Source organism: Alexandromys fortis, unplaced genomic scaffold, assembly GCF_014885135.2.
Source record: "Alexandromys fortis isolate MF-2015 unplaced genomic scaffold, M_Fortis_MF-2015_v1.1 scaffold_13, whole genome shotgun sequence".
NCBI lineage: Eukaryota > Metazoa > Chordata > Mammalia > Rodentia > Cricetidae > Alexandromys > Alexandromys fortis.
Genome location: NW_026067908.1, coordinates 4,609,412 through 4,633,319, shown reverse-complemented (window position 1 = coordinate 4,633,319; position 23,908 = coordinate 4,609,412). Strand labels below are relative to the sequence as shown.

Genomic DNA, 23,908 nt, shown 5'->3' with positions numbered 1-23,908 from the left:
GAGAGAGAGAGAGAGAGAGAGAGAGAGAGAGAGAGAGAGAGAGAGAAGAAAGAGACAGAGAAGGGGGGAAGCAGAGAAGTGGGGAGAGAGGCAGAAGCGAAGCTGCCTCTTCGAGAGGAAGATGGAAAAGAGAGCAAGCTCAGGCCTGAAGCTGAAGATCAGCCTGCCTCAGCGGGTGGTGGAGGGGAGTGGGCGTGGCTTGTCTCTTAAAGGGACCAATACCATAACATTCCCAGGTCTTCCTTATAATAAAAAGCAGATTAGATCTCTTAAAAGGACCAAAACCATAACACTCACTACCACAAATCTATAGGCTATAACTATGGACAAGTAAGAGCTCTGAGAACTGAACTGAGAAAGGATCACATGGGCTGGCTCACATGACAGTCATCTTCCCCAACTGGGCCTAAGACCAGGACCTGACCTATTACCAAGAAACACTGGAGAGAGGGGTCAGGAACCCCTAATCCAGTCTTGATTCTAGAACTTACTTCTTGAGTAGCCTGGCCTCTCTCCAGTCTGAGCTCCATTGTCCTTATGTGCAGCTGCCCCCCCCCGACTGCCCAATATGACAGCCCCTAGCCCAGCAAGTACCTGAAAGGCAGCCAGTGCATAAATACTGAGTCATCCACTAATTTTAATTAAAATGTAAAGCCTGAGCAGCATAAAACATTTCACATGGATTATGCGTGGCAGTGGTTGGATATCCTGGGTTAAAGTATTATTAAACAGACTCCATCGTTCCTTTTAAGTTTTTTTTTTTTTTTTTATTGGAGATAGAGCTTCACTATGTGGCCTGGGCTGACTTTGCCTCTCTGAACTTTTCTAAATTAGCACTTGGAAGGTGGAGAAAGGGGAGTGTGGAGTTTAAGGCCAGTCTCTCAAAATTTAAAAAAAATAAAAAAAGATAACTATTAGCTAATCTAAATGACAAATGGGTCCGACCTGGGGACTCCTCAGGGTGCCACACAAGGCTATTGAGCCATGGAATGAGGCAGACAGTCAAGTCTTTGGGGAGTGGAAAAGCTCCTGGCACACTGTAGCTCCCGTGTCTGTCAGGCAGAAAGCCTGGGGCTGTGCCTTCAACCACACAAGACGTACTTGTTCTGGACATAAGAGAGAATATGGAGAAACAGGAAAAAAAACAAAAACAAACAACAACAACAACAAAATGCCAGTGGCCCCTCCCCCTCCACAGTCTACTGCTCTCTTTATTCAGTTACATGCACTAGCGAGCGAGCAAGCCAGCAAGCCATCGAGCGAGCAAGCATCCACAAGGCTTAACACCCTCCCAAGTTCCAAAGCAGAGGTTCTCAGCCTGTGGGTCACAACCCCTTCGGGCCAAAAAACCTTTTCACAGGGGTTGTATATCAGATAGCGTTCATATCAGATGCTTCTATTATGATTCATAATGGTAGCAAAATGACACTTACGAAGTAGCAATGAAAATAATTTTATGGTTGGGGTCACCGCAGCATGAGGAACTGGATTAGAGGGTCAGCATCAGGGAGGTTGAGAACCACTGTCCTAAACTCTCAGTTCTAAAGGTACTACCCAGCAGGAGGAACCCCAAAACCAAATGGTAGACATTTCCACCCCATTTCTGCGCCCACCTGTTTAAGGAGTGCCGCCGCTCTCACCCAGGGTCTGTGTTCTCCCGGCACTCTCCTGCCTGTCTTGGTGGTCACTGCCGGCCAGGAGAGCTGCCTACTCTCTTGGCTCTCATCCGGGTCTTTTCAGACAACGGTGCTCTCTGGGGTGGGGCCACAGTGCCCCCAAGCTCCAACTACATTTGCATTTCCTCTCTGCCTCCCACAGCTAGGTATCCAAGTTGGTACCGCCTCACTGGGCCCCTTCCTCAAGAGCTGTGGTCCTAAGGAGATCCGATTCTCGTCATGCCCCACCCACAATCCTTCGAGCTATAAGTCTGGGCTGCAAGTCAGAGAGGGGTCTGTTTCCCCGAGACGCTCTGGGCTCCCTGAAGCTGAAGCTCCTTTCCACTTCACGGTGGTTTCATTAGGATAGTCTTTCCAGGGGTGGGTCTGTCCCTGATGGCGGCTGCCCAGCACAGCTAGACACAAACATCTTTTTATCTCGAGGTCCAAAATATTGCCTCTGCCCATTTCGGTGGCTTCAGGGGATTCACAGCTTGTCTCGGAACCTTCAATCCTGAGAATCTTTTGTTCTGTCCTCTGTCTCCCTATAGGGCAGAAACTGTTAAGACACAGTACCTGGGAAGCAATGGTTGCTCCCTCTCCTCAGCACCTCTTGGTGCCCCCGAGTCCCATTGGCTCACCATTCAAGGCTACCTACCACACCTCACACAGACCCCGAGCTACCTCCCTGAGCAGCCCAGTGTCCCCACACTTTAAAATCTCCTGTTGCCTTCTGCCATCCACTCCGTTGGCCCCATCTCTAAATTGTCCCTGTCTTGGAGGAAATGGCTCCAATGCCGCCACATCCAGGAAGCCCTTCCCTACTGTCTTAGCTGGTGCTCTCTCCCTAATAGAAATTACCCTCCATTGTCACCTTCCTTACTGTGCAGCTCTGTGTCCCCTTGTGTCTTGGTGTTCTTGTCTGCCATTTCCCTGCTTCCTGCCAGAGTAACAGGGACAGGATCCAGACACCAAATCAGACGGGCCCACAGCTGGCCTGAGGTCTGGTCCAGCAGGACACTAGTGTGGGTGAATTGGGGGGGATCCTCTCTCAGGGTCTGGCTTCCTTATGGCCCACAGCAGGTGGGCTTCACCACAGTTCTGCTGAGGGAAGGCAGAGGTAATCTTCCGTGGATAATGGTCCCAGAGCCTCGTTTCCTCTGCTGACAATCCCATTACTGGCCTTTGCGATTTATGCCCGAGACCAACCCTAAGCCCATCACTAACATATGGCGTCCTGGCAGAGGAGGAGAAATGAAATTGTGCAGCCCTTCCTTCCTTCCTTCCTTCCTTCCTTCCTTCCTTCCTTCCTTCCTTCCTTCCTTCCTTTCTTCCTGCCTCCCTGGCTGCCAGTCATGGAGCCATATTCTGGGCCTACCCCCAGGTTTGCTCATGTACCTTGTGTCCCCAGCCTATCCTGTCAGGGGCACCTTATAACAACTCAAAGAAATAGGGTGGGTACAGAAGAAACCACAGGGACCAGGAGAGGAGGCTAGGCATCATGAGAGGCCTCCAGGAGGAGGGACCTTTGCCCTGGGCTTACTGGGAGGGACAGTCCATGCCCACAGCCAAGCAGAACTGCTCAGGTCTCAGGGATAGGCTCTGTTCTACAGGGTGGGCGCTAGCTGCTGCTGGCTATCAGGCTGACACGGGGGAGAACAGGAGGAATAAGGCGGATTATCTGCTCTTGTTTACATGATTAAAACCAGACAAATACTTCCTTTATCTGAAAGAACGAAAGGGCTTTGGAGGAAAATCCTTTTGGCAGTGGAACAAAGTGCAGACATTTCTATAATTAATCTCTCGACTCCCTCCCTCGAAGCAGAGAGGCCTTCAGCACGGGGATGGTGGGGATCAGGTGCACTCTGGAGGTGGAGTGGGGGATCTGGGACCCCTCAATGGAAGGAAGACTGGCTTGTTAGCGGTCGCTTCGCCGGCCTGCAGGCTAGGTTCCTGTCTCTCCCTTACTCATTAGCTCCTTCAGGAAGTCTGTAGTGGCCACCCACTCCTGTCAGCCGGTACTATGGGCATTGGGGACCCACAGAGAAGTCAGACCTGTCCCTTTCATGGGCACTGAGTCTTGTGATTGCATTAGGCAGGTAAGTACACTGTGACAACCAGGTCATGAGAGAAGAGGCTGAGGGAGCCCTAGGACAGGCCCCTACCATTGGCCATGTGAAAGGACTTTGTTGTAGAAGGGACATGGCCTGGTCCTGTCTCGTGAGGAGTCGAGCAAGTAAAAGGGGCTTCTGTGAGGTGTCATGCAGAGGGAACAGCATATGTAAGGATCTAGAGGTGTCATGGACTGGACTGGAGACCCAGGTTTCAGAGAGAGAGAGAGAGAGAGAGAGAGAGAGAGAGAGAGAGAGAGAGAGAGAGAGAACAGAGCAAGGGAGGTTAGGAGCCTCGTGACCAGAAGTCCCAGAGGGAGACTTCCTGAAGCGCATCATGGCACAGGGCTCAGTGGAGAGTGACCCCAGTGAGCACACCAGAGTCTATGGCCAAAGTCTTGTGCCTCTCATGAACCTGACCCACCTTACCTTCCAGCTTGATGTCCGGCCTTGCCTCCCTGGATGCCAAGACCTCCAGCCGCCTGGGCATCCTCACTGTGGCATACTACCTGTGGACAACCTTTCTGGCTGTTGTCGTGGGCATCATCATGGTCTCCGTTATCCACCCTGGCGGTGCGGCACAGAAAGAGATGACCGAGCAAAGCGGGAAGCCAGTCATGAGCTCAGCTGATGCCCTGCTGGACCTTGTCCGGTAATGCTCCGTCCATATACTCTTGGCATCCCCAGGCCTGGCACAGGTCCCCTGAGTGGCCTCCAGAGGGTATACAGAGTATGGGACTCAGGTCAGCTCTTTATTACATGTGGCAACTTGGAGTAGGATGAGCCTTGTGACCCTCAAGTACACGGACATGGGTGGTGAATACTCCCTGTCCCCCGCCCTCGGGCTGCCTGCTAGGCTCTGCTCTGCCACCTCCATGGGGTTGGGGGCAGGTGGGGGAACACCAGGCTGAGAAGGGCTATGAGCTGACTGATCCCACAGCTGTTGCGCCACCCAGCCTGCAAGGCAGGAGGCCAGGAGCTATGATCCCTCCTTTCCTCTATTGGCCCCTTTGCCCTAAATGAGAAAACAAGACCCAAAGAAGCTGTGTGGCTTTCCCAGTCTATCTAGCAGGGAGGTGAGGCACCAGGACTTCATCCAGGCTGCCTGGCACTCAGGACAGTGCCTTTGTGGAGCCACTTCAGCTCCATGGACCTGAGCCTGCTCCCTGCCTGTCAATTACCCTCCTGGCCCTTGCCAGTGCCAGCCCTGGGCCCAGGCCTGGATCAGGAGGCTCAGCCTCCACCCTGCCCTACTCTAGAGGAGTCTCTCTCTCAGGAGAGAGAGACCATGGCATGCAAGCCCACTTTTAAAGGCCACAGGAAGCAAGTTCAACTTATTTCTGCAGTGGTGATGATCCAGCCCAGGGTCTTTTGCATGCTGGACAAATGCTCTGCGGTTGAACACAGTCCCTGCCCAAATCATAACTTTCAAACACAGGAGTGGCATAGTTCAATGTAGAAGGCTCCCCCCACCACCAGAGAGGCTATGGACCAGAGTCGAGCAGGGCAGGAGAGGAAGGCAGGCCTGGGATGGCACAGGGTGATGGTCATTGGGTGGGATTGGGAAAACTGGCATGGTTAGCAGGAGCACCATCAGGAGCCCGAAGCATGAGAGGGAGTAAGGGTGGGCGGGGAGGGTGCTGCCGGCTGTGGCCCAAGCACCTGAATGGATAACATGTGATGTCCAAGCCAGAGGAAAGTTCTGGAGCAGGCACAAACCTGCCACAGGAGAATCTGAGTCTCCTGGGTAGATCCAAGCTGAAGATGGAGAATTTGAAGTTAAGGAAAAGCAAGTGGCCCTGAGGACGGAAGGCTTAGCTCAGGACATAGGAGTGTGTCAGTGCTGGACAGGCCCTGTACAAACATCATACTGGAAATGACCCGTGTCTTAGGGTTTTATTGCTGTGAAGAGACACCATGACTACAGAAACTCTTATAAAGGAAAACAGTTAACTGGGCTGGCTTCCAGTTTCAGAGGTTTAATCCATTATCATCGTAGTGGGAAGCATGGTGGCATGCAGGCAGACATGGTGCTGGCAAGGTAACAGAGGTTTAGATCTGGGTGGACAGAGAGCAGGAAGAGAGAGTGACACAGGGCCTGGTTTAAGCTCCTAAAACCTCAGAGTCCACCCCCAGTGACACACTTCCCCCAATTAGGCCACACCCACTCCAACAAGGCCACACCTACTCCAACAAGGCCACACGTCCTAATCCTTTCAAATAATGCCACTCCCTATGAGCCTATGGGGGCCATTTTCATTCAAACTACTGCAGCCTGGTAGACTCCACTGGCTGACTTGCTGCATGGGTTCCTCTCACCTTCTAATCAGTCTAAGACGTAAGTCCCTGCCTATCTAATACCAAAACCCCAGATTCACCAATTTGACACAAATCCAGTGCTCTCCTTACGGGATCTGGTTCTGGTTTGGGGAACTGTTGTGGGAAGTTTCTGATTTGTCTGCCCGGCCTACTACACTCTAATAGGAGGGTACACAGGATACCCCACCTATTACACTCTAATAGGAGGGTACACAGGATATTCCACCTATTACACTCTAATAGGAGGGTACACAGGATATCCCACCTATTACACTCTAATAGGAGGGTACACAGGATATTCCACCTATTACACTCTAATAGGAGGACACACAGTAGCCCACTTTCCTGGGCATGAGTGGACTGCTGTAGACATTCCCTGGCTGTTTTTCTTCCAGTATGTTCACAGGTTCTAGCCCTCCTAGCACTGGGCTCCCTGCTAAAATAATTCTTGTTTCATCTGAGCACACTTACAATGCTTTCTTCACTCAAGATCTCTGCTCAACCCTCTCAGTTAGTATCCATTCTGTAAGAGCCACGGCTGACACATGGAAAGTATATTTATCTTTGCTGGAAGTGCAAACCTTTCCCAAGGCCTTTGGAGATGAGTCAGGCACAAGTTTCTCCATTCCTCAGATCCTGGGGGACAGAGCCAGGTCTCTGAGTCTTTCTCGTGGATCGGTGCTAGAGAGGAAGATTCTTTCCTCCCCCCTGGGACCCGATGAGAGAGCATCCTCGCTCTCTGTAGGAATGCTGATCCTATGTGTCAGTCAGTTGCAGCTGTGTAACAAACACCCTGCACAAATGGGCTTGAAATGTCAAACTGGGGTCTGCAGTCAGCTGGAAGGGTCTGCAGATTCAGACTGAGCCCAGTCAGGGTCTGCAGGAGGTTAGTGGTCTGGATAACAGGGGGCTGGGATGGCTTGGCAGAGACAGTTCTATAGGCTGCTTGTTGTCAGTGCTTCAAGGCCAGCCCTGTTTTCTCAGAACAGTGGCATTCCTTACTGTGAGGAGAAGCTGGCCTGGGCATTTTCTTACCATGAAGGTTGAGGAGCTGGAAGTGAAGCACGAAGCTCTTGTAAGCCAGGTGATGAGACATCCCACACCATGGCTTTAAATGTCCCCTCGGTGTCCGTGGCTCAACCACAAACTGTCCCCTCGGTGTCCGTGGCTCACCCACAAACTGTCCCCTCGGTGTCCATGGCTCACTACACGCAGCCCCCTTGGTGTCCATGGCTCACCCATAAGCCGTCCCCTCAGTGTCCATGGCTCACTACATGCGGTCTCCTTGGTGCCCATGGCTGGCTTACAAGCTGTTCCCGCGGTCTCTGTGGTCTCTGTGGCTTGCAGCCGTCACAACACCTCCTTCCCTCTCTGTAGCCTCCCACAGAGCCTCAGGGCTCCACTCCTCTCCTGACTCTAGCCACACCAGCCTCAACCAACCTTGTCCCATCCTGTGTGTCCTGTCCTTCCTGCTGTCCCCGCCTCTCTGCCTGGCCTTTTCTGGCGAGTGAGCACGACTCTACTCTGCACATTGCTGGGGGCTCTGCTCTGGGCCAACGCCCTGCTGTGAAGTTCTTTTTATCTTCCCTTGGCTGAGTCTTTCTGCCAGAGCTCTCTCACTATCTGACACAGTTACATCCTCAGATTTCTTTATTTCTTCCTGTCACCCTCCCCGCCCCTGGAGGTGACAGTTTGTCACAGGCCTGTCCTGGAGCCTAGACAAGCATGTGTCATAGCCGATGCCTCATGTACAAGGTTGTCACACCGACCGAGCACTTGGGGCCCAAGTCTCCAGAGGAGCCTCTGCCATTCAGGAGAAGCTTGTGCCCAGGAGCCCAGAGGACTTGGTCCTTGGCAAATCTGCGGGCTGCCTAGAGCCAACAGGGGCGGGAGGAACCGTGGGAGAGCAGGTGTCCTGGAGGCCAAGGAAAGCAGGATTTTGAGAAGCCTCCTTCTAAGAGCTGTTGTTTCTAGGATTATGCTCCTGTGATCCATCATTCCTCGGACCCTATGATTCAAGACAGCTTTTCCACAGGGTGGCAAGAGCAGCTGATGTGTGGCGAGCCCAGCCCTCCCCACTCGCCTTCCCCTGCTGAGGGCTGCCAGGCTCTGGGTCCCACACTTGTGTTAGAGTCAGATGTTCCAGCGTTCGTCTGCTCCTGGTGGCTTCTCCCATGGTGAAGTCAGTCCTTCTGCCCTGAGGCTCTGGAGAGCTGTGTGGCTGGGTACCACTGACACCACATCTTTGTGGGATAGGGGTGGGGGCTTGCAGGGAAGGGGACATGCTTCCTGGGTGCTGAACCACCACCTTCGATACGCGAGGTCTTACCTCCTTTCCCGCCCACCAGAAGCCACCGTGACCTTGAGTAGGTGGGTCTCTTTCCAGGGCCCACTCTGCTCTATAACTGCACACACAAGGCCCACAGCCAGCAAGCACAAGCTTCTGGGGATGAGTAATGGGGCGACATTGGCGGAAATCAACCTCAAACACTGTAAATGCCAGGTCTGGGTTGACTTTCAGACCTCAAACATGGAATGCCGGGCCTGGGGCAGAGCTCAGTGACAGGGTACAGGTATCTAGGTTTAATGAGGTTCTAGGTTTAATCCCTACCACCAGAAATAAGAACTGGAGAAGTTGGAAAGGGTGAACTGGAGCAGGGAGGGCAGACAGGAGGCACAGGATGTCCGGGGAGGCAGCCCACCTTCAAGTCTCAGGGTGAGACACTGTGCCCAGAACTCGAGGAACAAATATGAGTGCCCCCATCAGGACCAACCACCATCCCCAAAAGTCAGAGGAGGAAGGCACACAGACACTGCTTTCTGGAACTCTGGGAGGAAATGAGGGGCCCAGAGCAGGCATCTGCTAAATGCTGCTGTCAGAACGAGAACATGTGTGACCAGGACGGAGACCCTGGGGACCTGGGGACACAAGTGACAAAGTGAAAAGTCAGAAAGACAAAAGACTAGTCACACAGAGACACAGCCCTGGGGCTCGCCACTAAGAAGGCGAAGATGTGTGCTCGTGTCTCAAAGATGATTTCAGATTACTGCAGGCCGTGTCCCTGGCTGACCTGCCAAATCATTAATTCATTTCCCAGGGCTCCAAGTCAGTGCCCTGACGTTGGCTCCCAGTGCGGCCTCGGGACGTCTGAGCAGAGTGCTAATCAGAGCTGGCTGCTCCTTTTTCCACCTTATTAAAACACCACAGAGATTAAGTAATAACTTGGCTCCATTTGGGGCTCCCCGTTAGCATCCTGAAGGCTGGATGAACCTCACAGGGGCTACTCTTGAAAAGGAGCAATTCCCACCTTCGGGCCTTGGTGGGGGTCACAGGTTGGGAGTGTGGAACCATCAGCAGATAGGATGGCAGCCTCGGCAGGGAGCCCAGGCCAGCTGCTGGGAGTTGCAGGTCTGTCTATGCTTCAGGTAGCTGCTACCAGGCACAGGCCTCATGGGATAAAGAAGGGGTTTTTCCATAAGAGTTCAAAACCAACAGAAAATGGGCATTTCCCCAATTAACAGTCAAAAGTACTGGTTTTGGTTTTGTTTTGTTGGTGGTGGTGGTGGTGATGGTGGTGGTTTTTTGTTGTTTCTACTATTGTTTGTTTTGTTTCCTGAGACAGGGTTTCTCTGTGTAGGCTTGGCTGTCCTGGAACTCACTCTGTAGACCAGGCTGGCCTCTAATTCATAGAGATCTACCTGCCTCTGCCTCCCATTTGCTGAGATTAAAGGCGTGCACCACCACCACCCAAAAGTACAGATCTTAACTGAGTCTGTCAGTTGACCAAGATGAGTCTGTATCTCAGCTGAGACCTGCACTGGCTGCTTGTTAAGAGAGTCCCAAGGCCCCGGGGACTTCGCCGAGGGAAAGCTTTTTCTTAGAAGTGGGCCGTTCCTTATCCCCAGGATCTCAACTTGGCCGCCTGTGTACTTGGTTGTGTTTAGCTCCTGGATCTCATCATCAGTATGTCTCATGGTCCAAGAAGGCGGTTCAAGCTCCAGCTGTTTCATCTGTATTCCTGGAAGAGTGAAGAAAATTGGAGGAAAGGACACAAGGGTTCTAGACCAGTGGTTCTCAACCTGCGGATCGCTATTCCTTTGGCAAAACTCTATCTCTAAAAAAATTTTATTACGATGCATGACAGTAGCAAAATGACAGTTACGAAGTAGCAATGAAATAATTTTATGGTTGGAGATCACCACAACATGAGGAACTGTATTAGAGGGTCACAGCATTTAAAACTATTCTTTAGGGATGGGCTTTAGCGACTTCCTCTTTAGGATGGAATCGGGGTTTGACGGACAGGTCCCATGGATCTGTCACCCTAACAGGTCTACATAAGCAAGGAAAGGAGAACACGCCCGGGTGGCAGCTAGCCTGCTCTGCCATGGCCCCCCTTGCAAAGTGACCTCAAGCTAAAAGAAGTCTCGAAGAAATGTACGCACTTGGCTTTTTAGTTCTTCCTGGGCTAGAGTCTTTAAGGCTGACCACCTTCTAAGTTCCTTGAGCCTCTTGGGGGCTCTTGACCAAGATTTTCACACTGTTAGGCAATCAGTGCAATCTGATGGCAGACATTAGCTTCCAACCCAAAGGAATTCCAGCTCCTGACCTCTGCTTCTCCCCTCCCTGGTGACAAAACTGAGACCCCTGGGGGACGGGTGAATGACTGCAGGTCACAGAAGGCTCCCTGCCAGCCTCTGCCTGGGTAGCTCCTCCCCCACCTCCTCCGGCCAGATGTGTCTATGAAGCCTGAATCTTAAAGGCAGGCGTACAAACACTGCAGCCGCCGCTTCTGGGCACAGCCGCAGGGGAGGAGGCTTAAGAAACGAAGCACACTCATGTCCACGTGCGCAGCTTCACTCATGTGTGAGCTGAATCTGCAAAGAGGAGAATTGCCAAGCAAGTGAGTGAGGGAGAGCCAGGGAGACAGTGTGGGGTGGCGAGGGTGGAGGTGGGGCTTGCAGGGGTGGGGGGCGCAGTATCACAGCCATCACAGCCCATTCCGGGGAAACCTGAATGAGAGGCTGTTAGCATCTCCAGCCTGTAACCTTCCTAGAAGGAGCCTGGAGGGCAGAGGTGGGAGTGTCTTGATAAATCACTTACAGAAAGGACCTTGCAGGACCACCTGAAGGCACCCGCTTCCCTCACCTCCCCAGTGTGTGCACTGCCATTGTACAGAACTTTTAAAAAAATGGTTTTGGCGATTTGCATATCTTCTTTTGTGAAGTGAATTGCTGGGTATATCTTCCTGTCTTCGTCTATTGAAGTGTTACTGTCTTGTGACCCATTTGTTTAAGCAGCAAATATTTTTAGAGTGCCTACTATGTGTGGGGCTCTCTTCCAGAAACAAAGCAGAAAAAAAGAACAAATGCCCTGCCCTCTGGGGATCTGAGATCTCGTGAGCGGGGACAGCTGGTGACGATGAAGACAGAGGGATTATTGAAAACATTTTAAGTTCCAGATGATAACTTTGGCCAGTGAGATGCCCCACCTTATCTAGCATTTATTTTATAATTTCATTTGCATTGTAACCTTATGAGGCATCTTGTTTATTCCCCAGATTGTCATTTTGGTATAATTTTTAGATTTTCAGAGGGTAGCAAAGAAAAGAAATCCTACCTACCGTCACCAGGGACTCAGACGTTAGCATCTTCTGTAAACTAAGGAGTGGAACTGGGCCACCTTGAACTACACTATAGACCTGGTCTGCTCGGTCTTTTGGGCAGGGGTTCAGGCAGCTCAGACGGGTTTTGAACTCGTTAGATACCTGAGGGTGCGTGAACTCCTGATCTTCCTGCCTCCACCACTCCAGTGCTTGGGCTGCAGGCCTGTGCCACCATTCCAGTTTGAATATCACTAATTTTTCCATTAATACCCTTTTCTGTTCCGGGATCCAAGCCAGGATGGCAGAGTTTACTGAGGAATTTCTTCTTTTCAATGAGTAAAATCAGTTGAGCTGTCTGTCCACTTAGTTCTTAGTGGGTCTTCCATGTTCAGGAGGTTATAAAATCTTAACCTGTTCTCCTCTAGATTCTTACTGTTTCATTTGGAAAAATTATGTCTTGAAGTCAAGTGGAATTTGTTTTGGTGGAAGACATTAAATAACAAAGTGAACAACTTTTCAGAGTGGCTGGTCAGTTATTCAGTTCTAATAGTGAATCCTTTAACTCCTCACTGGCTTATGAAACAGCTTTCCCAAATATGAGTACTTGTTGGTCGGACACAGTAGCATACACCTGTAATCTGAGCACTTGGGAAGATGGCAAGTTTGGGGGCAGCCTGTGGTACATGGTGAGACCAAGTCTATAGTTAGATAGGTAAATAGGTAGATAGATAGATTGATTGATTGATTATAGGTATATAGATAGATGATAGGTAGATAGATAATTAGATGATAGATAGATAGATAATTAGATGATAGATAGATAAATAGATAGATAGATAGATAGATAGATAGATAACAGGTAAGTAGATAGATGATAGGTAGATGGATAATTAGATATATAAATGATAATTAGATAAATAGATGATAGGTAGGTAGACAGACAGACAGACAGATAGATAGATGGATGATAGATAAGCTGACAAGCCAGCTCATCAGGTGCTTGCCATACAAGCCTGACAACCTGTTTGATTCCTAGAACCCACATAAAGGTGAAAGGAGAGCACTGACCCCTAAAAGTTATTCTCTGACCTCCACACATGCCAGGATACTCAGCTGTGCACACACACAACACACACACACACATACACAACAACAACAATAAGGCCAAAACGACAGCAGAAATGAAATGCTTAGCCACTGAGGTTCTACCCTGTGCTCCGGGCTCTATGGTGTGGGTTGCCGTATTGTTGTGTGTGTGGTGCATTAGTTGACAACAATTAGACTTGTCTAGTATATTTTCATACCTGGAAGGACAAGAGCCCCTCTACCTTCAGCCTTAAAATAAATATTAATAAGACAGGCTGACTTCTAAACTCTCCACTGGTGTGAGTTTTGTATCCATGGAGTCAACCAACTGCTGGTCAAAGCTTTTAGGGAGCACAGTGCATGTGCACGGACCGTGCTGTTTTCTTGTCGTTGTCCCATCCAGGGAGCACAGCAGCTCCTCCCACCACACTCCTGGCTCCAGGCATGCAGTGCCAGAGATGACTGACAGCCCAGCAGGATGGGCATGTGCACGGGCCATTCACACGCTGTGCCGTCTTAATGTCTCCTAACACAACATCCTCAAACTGGGGCCCTGGGGAGGCTCTCGGGCCAATCTCTGAACCAAGGAGGGGATGGCCATGATGGGTTCACTTGGGTGTCCAGTCTGAGTCAGGCCCACGCATATACCAAGGTTGTCAAAGATACAGGGGAAGCCAGGTGGGTGTGGTGACACACGTGTTTAGTCCCAGCACTTGGGAGGTCAAAACAGGTGGATCTTTATGAGTTTGAGGCCAGCCTGGTCTACATAGTGAGATCCAGGCCAGCCACATAGTGAGACCCTATCTCAAAAAACAAACAAACAAAAGGATAGAGGGGACGAATGGAGACTTGCCTCTCAGACGCCGTCTCATAGGAGGATGACCATCTATGAGTTTCCATCACACAGGACTGCCCAGGGGTCAGACGCTTAGCGAGGGAGAATGTGCAGATCTGCCCAGCAGTCAAGCAGCCAGGGAAGCAGGGGTGCCAGGGCGGGTTCTGACCCCCAGAGGCCTCCTGTCCGGGCACTGGAAATCCTAACTTGCTGCCCACTCCTCTCTTCCCAGGAACATGTTCCCGGCCAACCTGGTAGAGGCGACATTCAAACAGGTAAGCAGAGCCGGGCTACAGAGCGGAGGGGCAGGAGGGGAAGAGAGGCTGGGCTATCCGGGCCTGGTTGGAAGTGACAGGCTGGTAGCCTTCCTGCCTTACACAGGTGGATGCCAGGGGGAGGGGATATGGGTAGGATCCATATCTTAGCCCGGCCCATAGCCACACCCCGTCCTGGGTTCCAGTCACTCATAAAACCTCTGTGTGGCAGAAGAGAGCCTTGGCTGAGCATCTGACTCAGCACACTGGGGCTTGTATTCGCTCTCCCAATCATCCGTACTAGTGTCCACACTAAGGGAAGGCCAGCCCATTCTCTGGATGGGAAAACTGAGACTCAGAGGTAGACCACTGCTTGAGATTATACCACTAGTCGGGACCAGGAGAGTGGGTGTTCAGGCCAGGCTGACTTCTAAACCCTCTTTCTCTCTGAAAGTAATCTCCCCATAAGAATAATAACATTCCCTTTTGGAAATTAGGAAAACATTAAAATTAGGAAAACAGGCCATGGGAAATGTGGATCAGTAGTTGGTAGAGTGTTTTTCCTAGCATGTGCAAAGCCCTGGGTTCGAATTCCAACACTGCATAAACAAGATTTGATAATATACTTGTAATCCTTGGAACTTGGGGAACTTGGGGCAGCCTAGGCAAGATGAGACTCTGTCTAAAAAAATAATAAAGAAAAAATATACAAAGCCCACTGTTAAGTAAAAAATAAGAAGAAAGAGGCAGCTCCGCTGGCACAAGAAATCCAATTAGGTCGAATCAAACCAAATCAAAACGCCCATCATTTTATTAAGAATGACGCTCTCAGGTGGCCGAGAACATGGTGGGGAAACAGAAAAGCAGGGAGGCCATGTAGACCAGAAAGCCACGTGTTTCTCCCCTGGGAGCCCACTTAAATACAGGACCTGGCATGCTGGGATTTGGAGTCCAGAGCAATGAAACTCCCAGGCCAGGGGTGCTGAGATGGATGCCAGGGGCTGGAGGCTACGCTCCCAACTTAACACCCACCTTCAGTTAGCACATGGAAATCACCTCTAGGTCCGAGATCTAGAAACAGTGGACGCAGATGGCTTGCTTCTCTAGATCATGTTTAAATTGACATTAGGAACTTCAGGCATTCAATTTGCATCTTGGGTCCCCCGCCCCACTCCCACCGGGTCACGAGCACCCCCAGGTAGGTCTCCCTTGTTTAGTGTCTGTCCTCTCCATGTCACGCAGATGTTCCCAAACATCTGGCCCTCACTCGGGCTCCTTTCCCGATCTCTGCCCCTCTCCTGTCTGCCAAGTGCCAGATCAACCCAGCTAGTGCTTTCCCAGATCCTTCGCCCGGCCAAGCTGAGTGTTGGTCTGGGGTCCCAAAGCAGGTGGCTAAGGGCCTGGAAGGGGACCCTAAATGAAGCTGTGAAGCTGAAGCAAGTCACCAACATCTTAACCGTCATCTGTGAACACAGTCACCACGAGACGGGGGGCCCTGAAAGCTAGGCAGGGGCATTCTGCCCTAGTGGTGGTGAATTATCGGAGGTTACAGTTGTGTGTTACTCTATTTTATAATCTTTTCCTTTTGGCAAACTACTCATCTTTCCAGACCCAAGTCAAATACCACCCATTTGTTAATCGCTCTCTTCCCCAAGGGTCTGGTTCAGTTCAGTATGTGCTGCTGTTGGTAGCAGTAAACCTCATGTGGGCTTTCCACGTGCCAGGAGCTGCTTCATCCAATGAAGGAGATGTAGTTGTGGTTCCCTTTTATAGGCGAGGGGCACGAAGCCGGGCACTTTTGGTCCATATATTTCCTGAATTGATTCCTCTCCTTCCCCCAAGAAGCCCTATCGTCTTGATGCTGTGCTGTTTGAAGGGACAGCTGCCCCCTTGTTTGGGCTCCTAGAATCTGAGGAATGAGGGAGTGAATCCTAGGAATGTCCTGCTGGGCAGAGGAGGACTTTGGGTCTCATCAGCTAGGCCCAGGGCCTAGGAGCTTTCTCTGAGAATGTTCTGGATCTTTCGAATGGACAGCAGGGCGTCAGGCTGTCGGGTGTACGTGAAGCGGGAAGACGGGTGACAAAGCTGGCAGAGGAGGGGGTAGATGGGTGAAGGGCATCAGGTGACACAGAGCTGGAGGGAGCTGCAGTCAGTGTATCCCTGCATCCCGGCTCACCAGGCTGTCTCTCGACAATCCATTGACGCCCACATGACAGGAATGCATACAGTGTGCCTTCAGGATGTTTCCTGTATTGGCACGGTGCTGACTCCCTCCTGGTTGGCATGCTCCCCAACAGTACCGCACCAAGACCACTCCCGTTATCAAGTCTCCAAAGAGGACTTCAGGGGAGGCCCCGCCTCAGCGGATCCTCATCTATGGGGTCCAGGAAGACAACGGCTCCCGTGTGCAGAACTTCGCCCTGGACCTGACTCCCCCACCTGAGATTGTCTATAAGTCTGAGCCGGGCACCAGCGATGGCATGAATGTGCTAGGCATTGTCATCTTCTCGGCCACCATGGGTATGTATGTGCTGTGACCATTCCCGGGAGTGCCCCTCAAATCTTCCAGCTCCCTCTTTCCTGCTCTACCTAAGTGGTTCCAAGCCCTTCTTCTAGCTGAGAACTCCTGCCCTGGGGTTGATCTGCCCACACAGGTGTCTGCCTCTCAGCCTCTCTCCAGCCCTCAGGCCCTTCCCAGCAGTCTGTCCCTGAACCTTTTACTGAAGTCAGGAGGTGGTAGCTGGCTGAGAATGGGCACTGTTTAAGATGTTCATCTCACCTGTGGGCTTTTCTGCAGCTGCCTCTCTCTCCAAACCATTTGGTCATTTCCTGGGGCTCATGGGAACGTCCCTGAGCACATATTTTCATTTGCATGTATTTTCTGGGTCCCCAAAGGCCCTCCAACCACAGTGATTTTATTTACTTAAGCTATTAAGGGCGTGGCTTGGGGTTCCTTCAAAGGCATGCATCTCTTTTTGAGGTGGTGGGGGGTAGTTTTATATTCTTAGGTTTGCTTGTGTTTTGTTTTTGAACTTTTTCTTTTGAAATTTTCATACATGTATACAATGAATATAGTTTGAGAGTTCTGGGGGAACTGGGGGGTGGAGGTAATGTCTCATGTGTCCTGCGAAGGCTTCAAACTCACTTTGTAGCCGAGGATGGCCTTGTACTCCTGACCTAGTGCCTCCATCTGCCAAGTGGGATCATAAGTGTAAGCCTACCCAGCCTACATTCTCGCTCTTAAAGAGCCCCCTAAATTGTATAGCTTCAGATTTCATGATCTTCTACCAGCAATGCTGCCCACCATTTCCCCACACAGGACCCCTTTCTTGGGGAAGCTCCAGCCCTGGACGGCTGGAGATATATTCAGCATCAACCCTGGCGTGGCTGCCTCCTGTTTCCCTGACTTTTCTACTGGATTTCATGTTCACATAGCAAGCTCAGCGTCCTGTTATGTACATGAGACATCCGGGCCACATGCTATCTGACCTCAGGAACATTCCCGACCCAGCTTCTGTCAGCCTGCCTCCGACCCCCCACCCACCCCCTGCCACCGTTACTACCACCAGGGGGGGTCATCTGGATCCTGCAACATTTGCCTAGAGTCCCCTGCATCTGTGCTCTTGTCCCCTCTGGTATGTCCTTGGGATCAAGAAGCCAGCCGGTCCTGTTCTGCAGGCTGCACTCGGACAGAAGCTAAACGGGGCTTTAGAGGCTGCAGAACTCAGAGGTGCATCCTGGGCTGCTCCATCTCCCTGCAGTCCGGTGGTCCAGGCCTCTGCTCTCCTTAGCCCACTACTCCTGTCCTTTCTCCCGCCACCTCTCTCATCCTCACCAAGGTCTTCCTGTCCCCGCTGTTACCGGACGCAGTCAGGTGCCCAGGTGACGATTTCTCTGCTTGGGATGCTCCGCAGTGAACATCTGAGCCTGTTGCATTAGTCACTGTTTGTGTGGGGTGGCACTGAAGCTGGGTTGGGTGGCTCAGCATCACCTGCCTGGCGTACAGTCTGTTTGCCTGAGCCTCCATGTGCCGAGCAAGGACAGGGCTCGGCGAAACCTGCTAAAGAGATGCTCGGACAATGACTGAGTGTGTGGGCAATGACAGACAGCAAAGCTCCGACTGCCTTGGCCAAAATGCCAGGCACATAAAGGGCTAAAGGCCTGAGACTGGCACTGGACTCTGTGCTCTTCCCCTCCAGCCACAGCCTCTCTGAGGGATGCAACTGATGAAGGATACCTGGTAGCAGAGCAAAAGAAATGTCGGAGACTCTCTCAGTGTTCCCTGGGCAGTGTAACTGGGTATTGCTGTGACTTTGTGCTTGTGTGCTCAATCAGCACTAGCCCACCGTAGTGCGCCCACTCCTACAAGCACACTTAGTGTGCCCACTCCTGTGAGAGCCCGAGAGTGCCCTCACCTTTGCCTATCCGTAGCACTATGCACAGCTGCCCTAATCAAGGCTCCAGTCCTTCACCCTGTGTCCTTTCTGTTCTTTCCTGGTATGGGAACATGGCTGGTGCTCAGGTCACCTTGCCCGTGGGGTGACTCATTGTCACACCTGTGTCCTATGTACACACCAGATCTAAATTAGCCCAGAGTTTCATCTGGAGACATCCCAGGGATGGTGAGGAGGGCCAGAAATAGCCAGAAGGCAGACCGAGCTGGAGAGCGTGAGCTCGCTCCTTTGCCAGGATGTCACAGGCCAGATGACTAGGCCTGGCCCAGGGTCACCCCTACCCCTGGCTTCTCCTGCTTACACAGGCAGGCCTTCCTTCGCCTCTTCCCCACAAGGTGACAGAGCCCTTCTCTGGAGTCCCACATGCCAAGGTTCCCTCCTTGGCAAGCCACCGAGCTGCTGAGACTCGTGAAGAGCTTTGGGGGGGACAGTCTCAGAGTGTGGAGCTCCTTAGAATGGTGACGTGGTGGTGTTGTCACAGGGCTGACCCCAAGGAGCAGTCTCCCCATGTGTTCTTGTCAAGAGAACTCTGTGTCCATGTGTCCCTGCTTTGCTATCATCATAGCTGCACCATGACCCCGTACACCCGTGACTCTGTGTGACCCTGCAGGCATCATGCTGGGTCGCATGGGTGACAGCGGGACGCCCCTGGTCAGCTTCTGCCAGTGTCTCAATGAGTCAGTCATGAAGATTGTGGCAGTTGCAGGATGGTGAGTTTCCCCCAGGGAGGGTCCGCAGGGAGGGACCTATCACTAACCCATGCTCAGTGCTCTCTGAGGAGCTCAACAACCTGCACAGGAGGGTCAGCCTGGGCCCGGGTGAGCTAGCTGGTGTGTAGGGTCCCCAGTGCACCCAAGCCTAGTCTTCTATCCTCTTGGCCTCAGTTTTTGGAGAGAGCACACAGTGGAAGTGAGAACCAGTAACCATGCTAGTTAGGAGTTCTGACCTTAGGAGCCTTCTAGTCAGTGGTGCATGCAGAGGACTGTCTGTGCTCACCTAGATGTGGCATTGCTGGGCTAAAGTGGGATTTGAAGTCCCCAGAGGCATGGGTGGAGCTAGCAAAGAGGTGCCAGGGTTGGGGTGCAGCGATGCCACAGGCCTGCCTCTCAGCTGGGCACCTCAGTTACAGACTCGCTCAGTTCTTAGGAACCATTAGGGGCTTGAGATGAAATCACAAGGTGGCAGGTGGGGTGGCCTGTCACCTGAGGCCACTCTGCCACCCCAGGTACTTCCCCTTTGGCATTGTCTTCCTGATCGCCGGAAAGATCCTGGAGATGGATGACCCCAAGGCCGTGGGGAAGAAGCTGGGTTTCTATGCCTTGACCGTGGTATGCGGGTTGGTGGTCCATGGCCTCCTCATCCTGCCCCTGCTCTACTTCCTCATCACCAGGAAGAACCCCATCGTCTTCATCCGTGGAGTCCTCCAGGCTCTGCTGATTGCATTGGCCACCTCCTCCAGGTAGCCCCGGATGAAGAGCTGAGAGGGTTGGGGTGGGCCGAACAAAACTCTCTCTGTCCGTCTGTCCAGCCACCTTCATCTACAGCCACAGAACCACAGGATGTCCCAGGGGTGGGAACAGTGCCATGGTGATATCACCATATGGGGACTTAGTGCTCGAGACTCTGCCTACCCTTAGGCCTTCCTTTGCCCGTGGTCCCAAAGCTTTTTCAGTCTTCATGAAGGGCCCATCCTTACTCCACAGCCTATGTCTTCTGTCAGGGCAGGTCCCCCGACACCACAGGGCCTCTGTCTGTCTACTCTCTGTGGGATGTCCAGGGTGGAGAATCTGCTTCAACCTCAGCAGCGTCTCTGGACGGCCAAGGCTGGAGTCACAGTTCTGTGAAGCACGCCAGTGTGGTGGTGGCTGTCATTTAGCCTCCTCAGGCCCGAGTGGCCCCATACCTGGACCAGAATAATCTGTACCTGTACAGGATTGCTTCAGAGGCTGGGATAATCCCCGGGGTGAGAAGGCCAGTACAGCCAGTGAACCTGAGCTTGGTCTTGGGGACGACTTATCACAGCTGAGCACAGAGGACCTGAGATAGTCAGAGATAGGGAGGAGGGGCATGCAGCGATCATCATGGTCATCTAGCCCTAGGAGGATGTGATATTCTCCTGAGACCAAGTGTACAAGTCCAATGTGGAAGGAGTTGTGGGACCCAAGCCCATCTTTCAGGGTCAAAGGTCTACTGCTCCTTACAGCCCTGACCTTTCTTGTCTGGGCCTCAGTCTCTCAGACAGTGCCAAGTTCCAACCCTGTCAGAGGCAGCCCCACCCCTGCAGCAGAAGCCCTTGCTCAGCAATTTGACAGCCGGTGTTCTCTAAGCCCTGCATGGCTTGAGCTTGCAGTCACCCTGTGGCCTGGGAGTGGTGTATAACAGAAACCAAGGTGCCCGGGTTACAGGCCTTGCTGAGGCGCCATGGTGGGGGGGCTGGATTCAAGGCCCAGGCACTCGGGTACAGCCTCCATGCGGTACCACTATAGACACACTTGGTATCCCTCCCCAGGGAAGATGAAGGAAAGGACCTCCCAAAGCCTAGTACACAGTGGTGCTCTTCCTGGGGTCACTCCTAGCGGCTCAAGCTGACCGACATGTATGCCCCACATTTCCGTCAGGGCATCAGTGAGCTGACCCTCCTGTAGTGACCTGGAGGAGGGTGGTGGGCAGACACCTGGCCCTCTGCCCGTAGCTCAGCCACACTGCCCATCACCTTCAAGTGCCTCCTGGAGAACAATCACATTGACCGGCGTGTCGCTCGCTTCGTGCTGCCTGTGGGCGCCACCATCAACATGGACGGCACAGCGCTCTACGAGGCTGTGGCTGCCATATTTATTGCCCAGGTCAACAATTACGAGCTCGACTTCGGCCAGATCATCACGATCAGGTGTGTACTAATGCCACACTCCAGAGGGCCCCTGGGTCTGCAAGGATAGGCAGGACTGGCGCTAGGGTAAGCCTGATCCCTGGGACCAGGAGGAGCAGAGGAAAGGGCCAGGCCCGAGGACCAGAGGGGCTCATGTCAAATGTGAGCTGCTGTCATGGGTCAAAGCCCGAGGTGGCCTCCAGTCCCAGCACCCAGTTCTGACCCAGGCCCAGGGCGAGGCTGGGGTGGAGCGGTGCTATAGACCATCAGAATCCGAGTGCCTTTGCCCCACAGCAGTTTCCTAGCTTATTCCAATTCCCCCAAGAACAGGGATGAGAACCCATGGGCTGAAGACTGTGAGCAGACATACGTTTCTCTGGGAACCCCCAGTGTGATACTCATGGTGGTCCCCATGCCTTGGCCGGCCCTGAGGCCCTAGCGTTCTGGTCTAGGAGCCAGGGCTGCTACACCCTTCTCCCTCTGCAGCATCACAGCCACTGCGGCCAGCATCGGGGCGGCTGGCATCCCCCAGGCAGGGCTCGTCACCATGGTCATTGTGCTCACCTCTGTGGGACTACCCACTGATGACATCAACCTCATCATCGCCGTGGACTGGGCCCTGTGAGTGCTTTGTTCTGTCCTTACCCAGCCTTACCCTTGCTGAGATCGGAAGGAAGGGGACTGGGGTGCCCCAATAATCCACACCAGCTCGGTTGTGTGACTTAGGGTCTCAGAGTTCAAAAGTCAAGACAGAGTCCTCTTGAATTCCCTAAAGACATTCTAGATAGTGACCCCAAGTCTGGCCTCTCTACACTGGGCCTATGATCAGGAAGGGGCCTCCTCAGCTGCTTAGGCACCACTGAGGGTGGGTTGGGTGCTTCCCTGTCTGTAGTCACTGCCCGAGCTTCTGTGCCGTGGCCTCACTTTCCAGTCGAGTGTGGCCCTCTACCACTTCCTTGTTGAGGTTGTTGCCGCTCACTGCCACCTTGGCTTGCCAGGGACCGCTTCCGTACCATGATTAACGTGCTGGGTGATGCACTGGCGGCGGGGATCATGGCCCACATCTGCCGGAAGGATTTTGCTCAGAACACGGGCACTGAGGTGAGAGCCGCGTCCCCTCAGGAAGCCTCGAAGAGATAGAGTCAGGTGGGAATACAGGTTTCATGGTGGACCTGACAGAGTGCCCAGATGTAGCCAGTGAAGCAGGAAAAACCCAGCCCATCTTCCCTCTGAGAAACCCAATCCCTCGCGCAGGATGCTGGGAACTGTCTGGTATTCAGGGTTGCTGGTGTGTGCAGTTGGCTGTACCCACTTCCCTGGAAGGACACTGAAGTTCAGGCAGAGGGTCTACTGTTCCCCAATTGGATTCTGGGGGGCAAGTCCCTGATCTACCAAAATAGGAGGCAGGAGGCAAGGCAGCTTGCAAACTGGTACCCAGAGAGGCCCGAGCCCTGCCAAGGCTACCCAGCCGTGTTTATAGGAAAATCCCTTTCCGTGGCTCCCGGTCCCTGAGAATGCTCAGCACTACATACCCTCCGTCTCTCCTCCTCATGCTAACAAGGCTCGCTTCCTCTCCAGACACTGCTACCCTGCGAGACCAAGCCAGTGACACTGCAGGAGATCGTGGCCGCCCAGCAGAACGGCTGTGTGAAGAGTGTGGCCGAGGCCTCGGAACTAACCCTCGGCCCCATGTGCCCCCACCACATCCCAGTCCAGGTAGAGCAGGATGAAGAGCTGGCCACGACCAGCCTAGACCACTGCACCATTGAGATCAGCGAGCTGGAGACCAATGTGTGAGCTCCCAGGGCTGCAGAGCCAGGCCAGACCCTGGGGCGCTGAACTCAAACTACACCTGAGAAGTTGGCGAAGCCCAGCTCAAGTTCCACCTGATGGGCTCGTCAGCCATTGATGAGAAATTGTCTCAGAAAAGAGATGATAGCATGCGGGAGCCCCAGCCAGCAGCTACCGGCTCGTGTGGCTCAAGACCTAGCTGTGACAGTTTCTACTGCATGAGCTCACAAAAGCATCTGGCAGGGAGGGGTCTTTGCCGCTACCTCATGGAGGAACAGTTTTGGGGTCTGAGAGCTACAACCACTCACTAAAAGCAACATCAGGGCCAGGATGTTAACTCAAGTCTTTGGAGCCTCGGCTACTCCCATCTAGTGGACAAGGCAGCCTGCAAGGACCAGCAAAAGAGGCTATGCCCTCTCCAGCGTCCTCACAGCTACCACTGTGTGCAACTCATGGAGATACAACAACAGCGTCCCTGTTTCTGTCCCAGGTCAACCGTTCCTCCACCCGACAGCATGTGGTTTCACCCCAACACTCCCAACAAGGGCCGGCGCATCCCAGCGCTGAGACCTGGCGGCTTCCGTGTGCCACCGCCTTGTCCATTTCTGTCCCCCAGATCTCTCATCTAATGTGGAGACCGATGTCCACTAGAGCTGGAAGGACCCATGGGTACAGCCCAGCCAGCCTCCCATGGGACAGGTGGACAAGATGGGCCGGCCACAAGGAGGGAAGCCCGGCTGGGATTCTCTGGCCAAGTGACTTGGGGTCCGAACTCCGTAAGGCTTGTGTGGCAAAGAGGAATGGGAGTTACTGGTCCCTTCTGTGTTTGCAATAACGTGATAAATAAAAGTCCTTGTTTTTTTTTTTTTTTCAAGTCTTGTGGCTATAACAGACTGTGTGCTGGTGGTGTTTTGTTTTGGGACAGAGTCTT

The 23,908-nt window shown here is 52.6% G+C and overlaps 1 protein-coding gene across 1 annotated transcript in view; it reads left to right on the top strand.

Annotated features, from left to right (window-relative positions):
- Window positions 1-23,810, top strand: part of Slc1a7 (solute carrier family 1 member 7) — a 41,446-nt gene extending 17,636 nt beyond the window's left edge. Inside the window, exons 3-11 of the mRNA XM_050136399.1 lie at window positions 4,203-4,418; window positions 13,845-13,887; window positions 16,164-16,386; window positions 18,931-19,030; window positions 19,546-19,779; window positions 21,013-21,207; window positions 21,673-21,807; window positions 22,185-22,287; window positions 22,765-23,810. Coding sequence (XP_049992356.1) covers window positions 4,203-4,418; window positions 13,845-13,887; window positions 16,164-16,386; window positions 18,931-19,030; window positions 19,546-19,779; window positions 21,013-21,207; window positions 21,673-21,807; window positions 22,185-22,287; window positions 22,765-22,983 — 1,468 coding nt within the window. The 3' untranslated portion in view covers window positions 22,984-23,810. The remainder of the gene's footprint in view (window positions 1-4,202; window positions 4,419-13,844; window positions 13,888-16,163; window positions 16,387-18,930; window positions 19,031-19,545; window positions 19,780-21,012; window positions 21,208-21,672; window positions 21,808-22,184; window positions 22,288-22,764) is intronic.
- The last annotated feature ends 98 nt before the right edge of the window (window positions 23,811-23,908 follow it).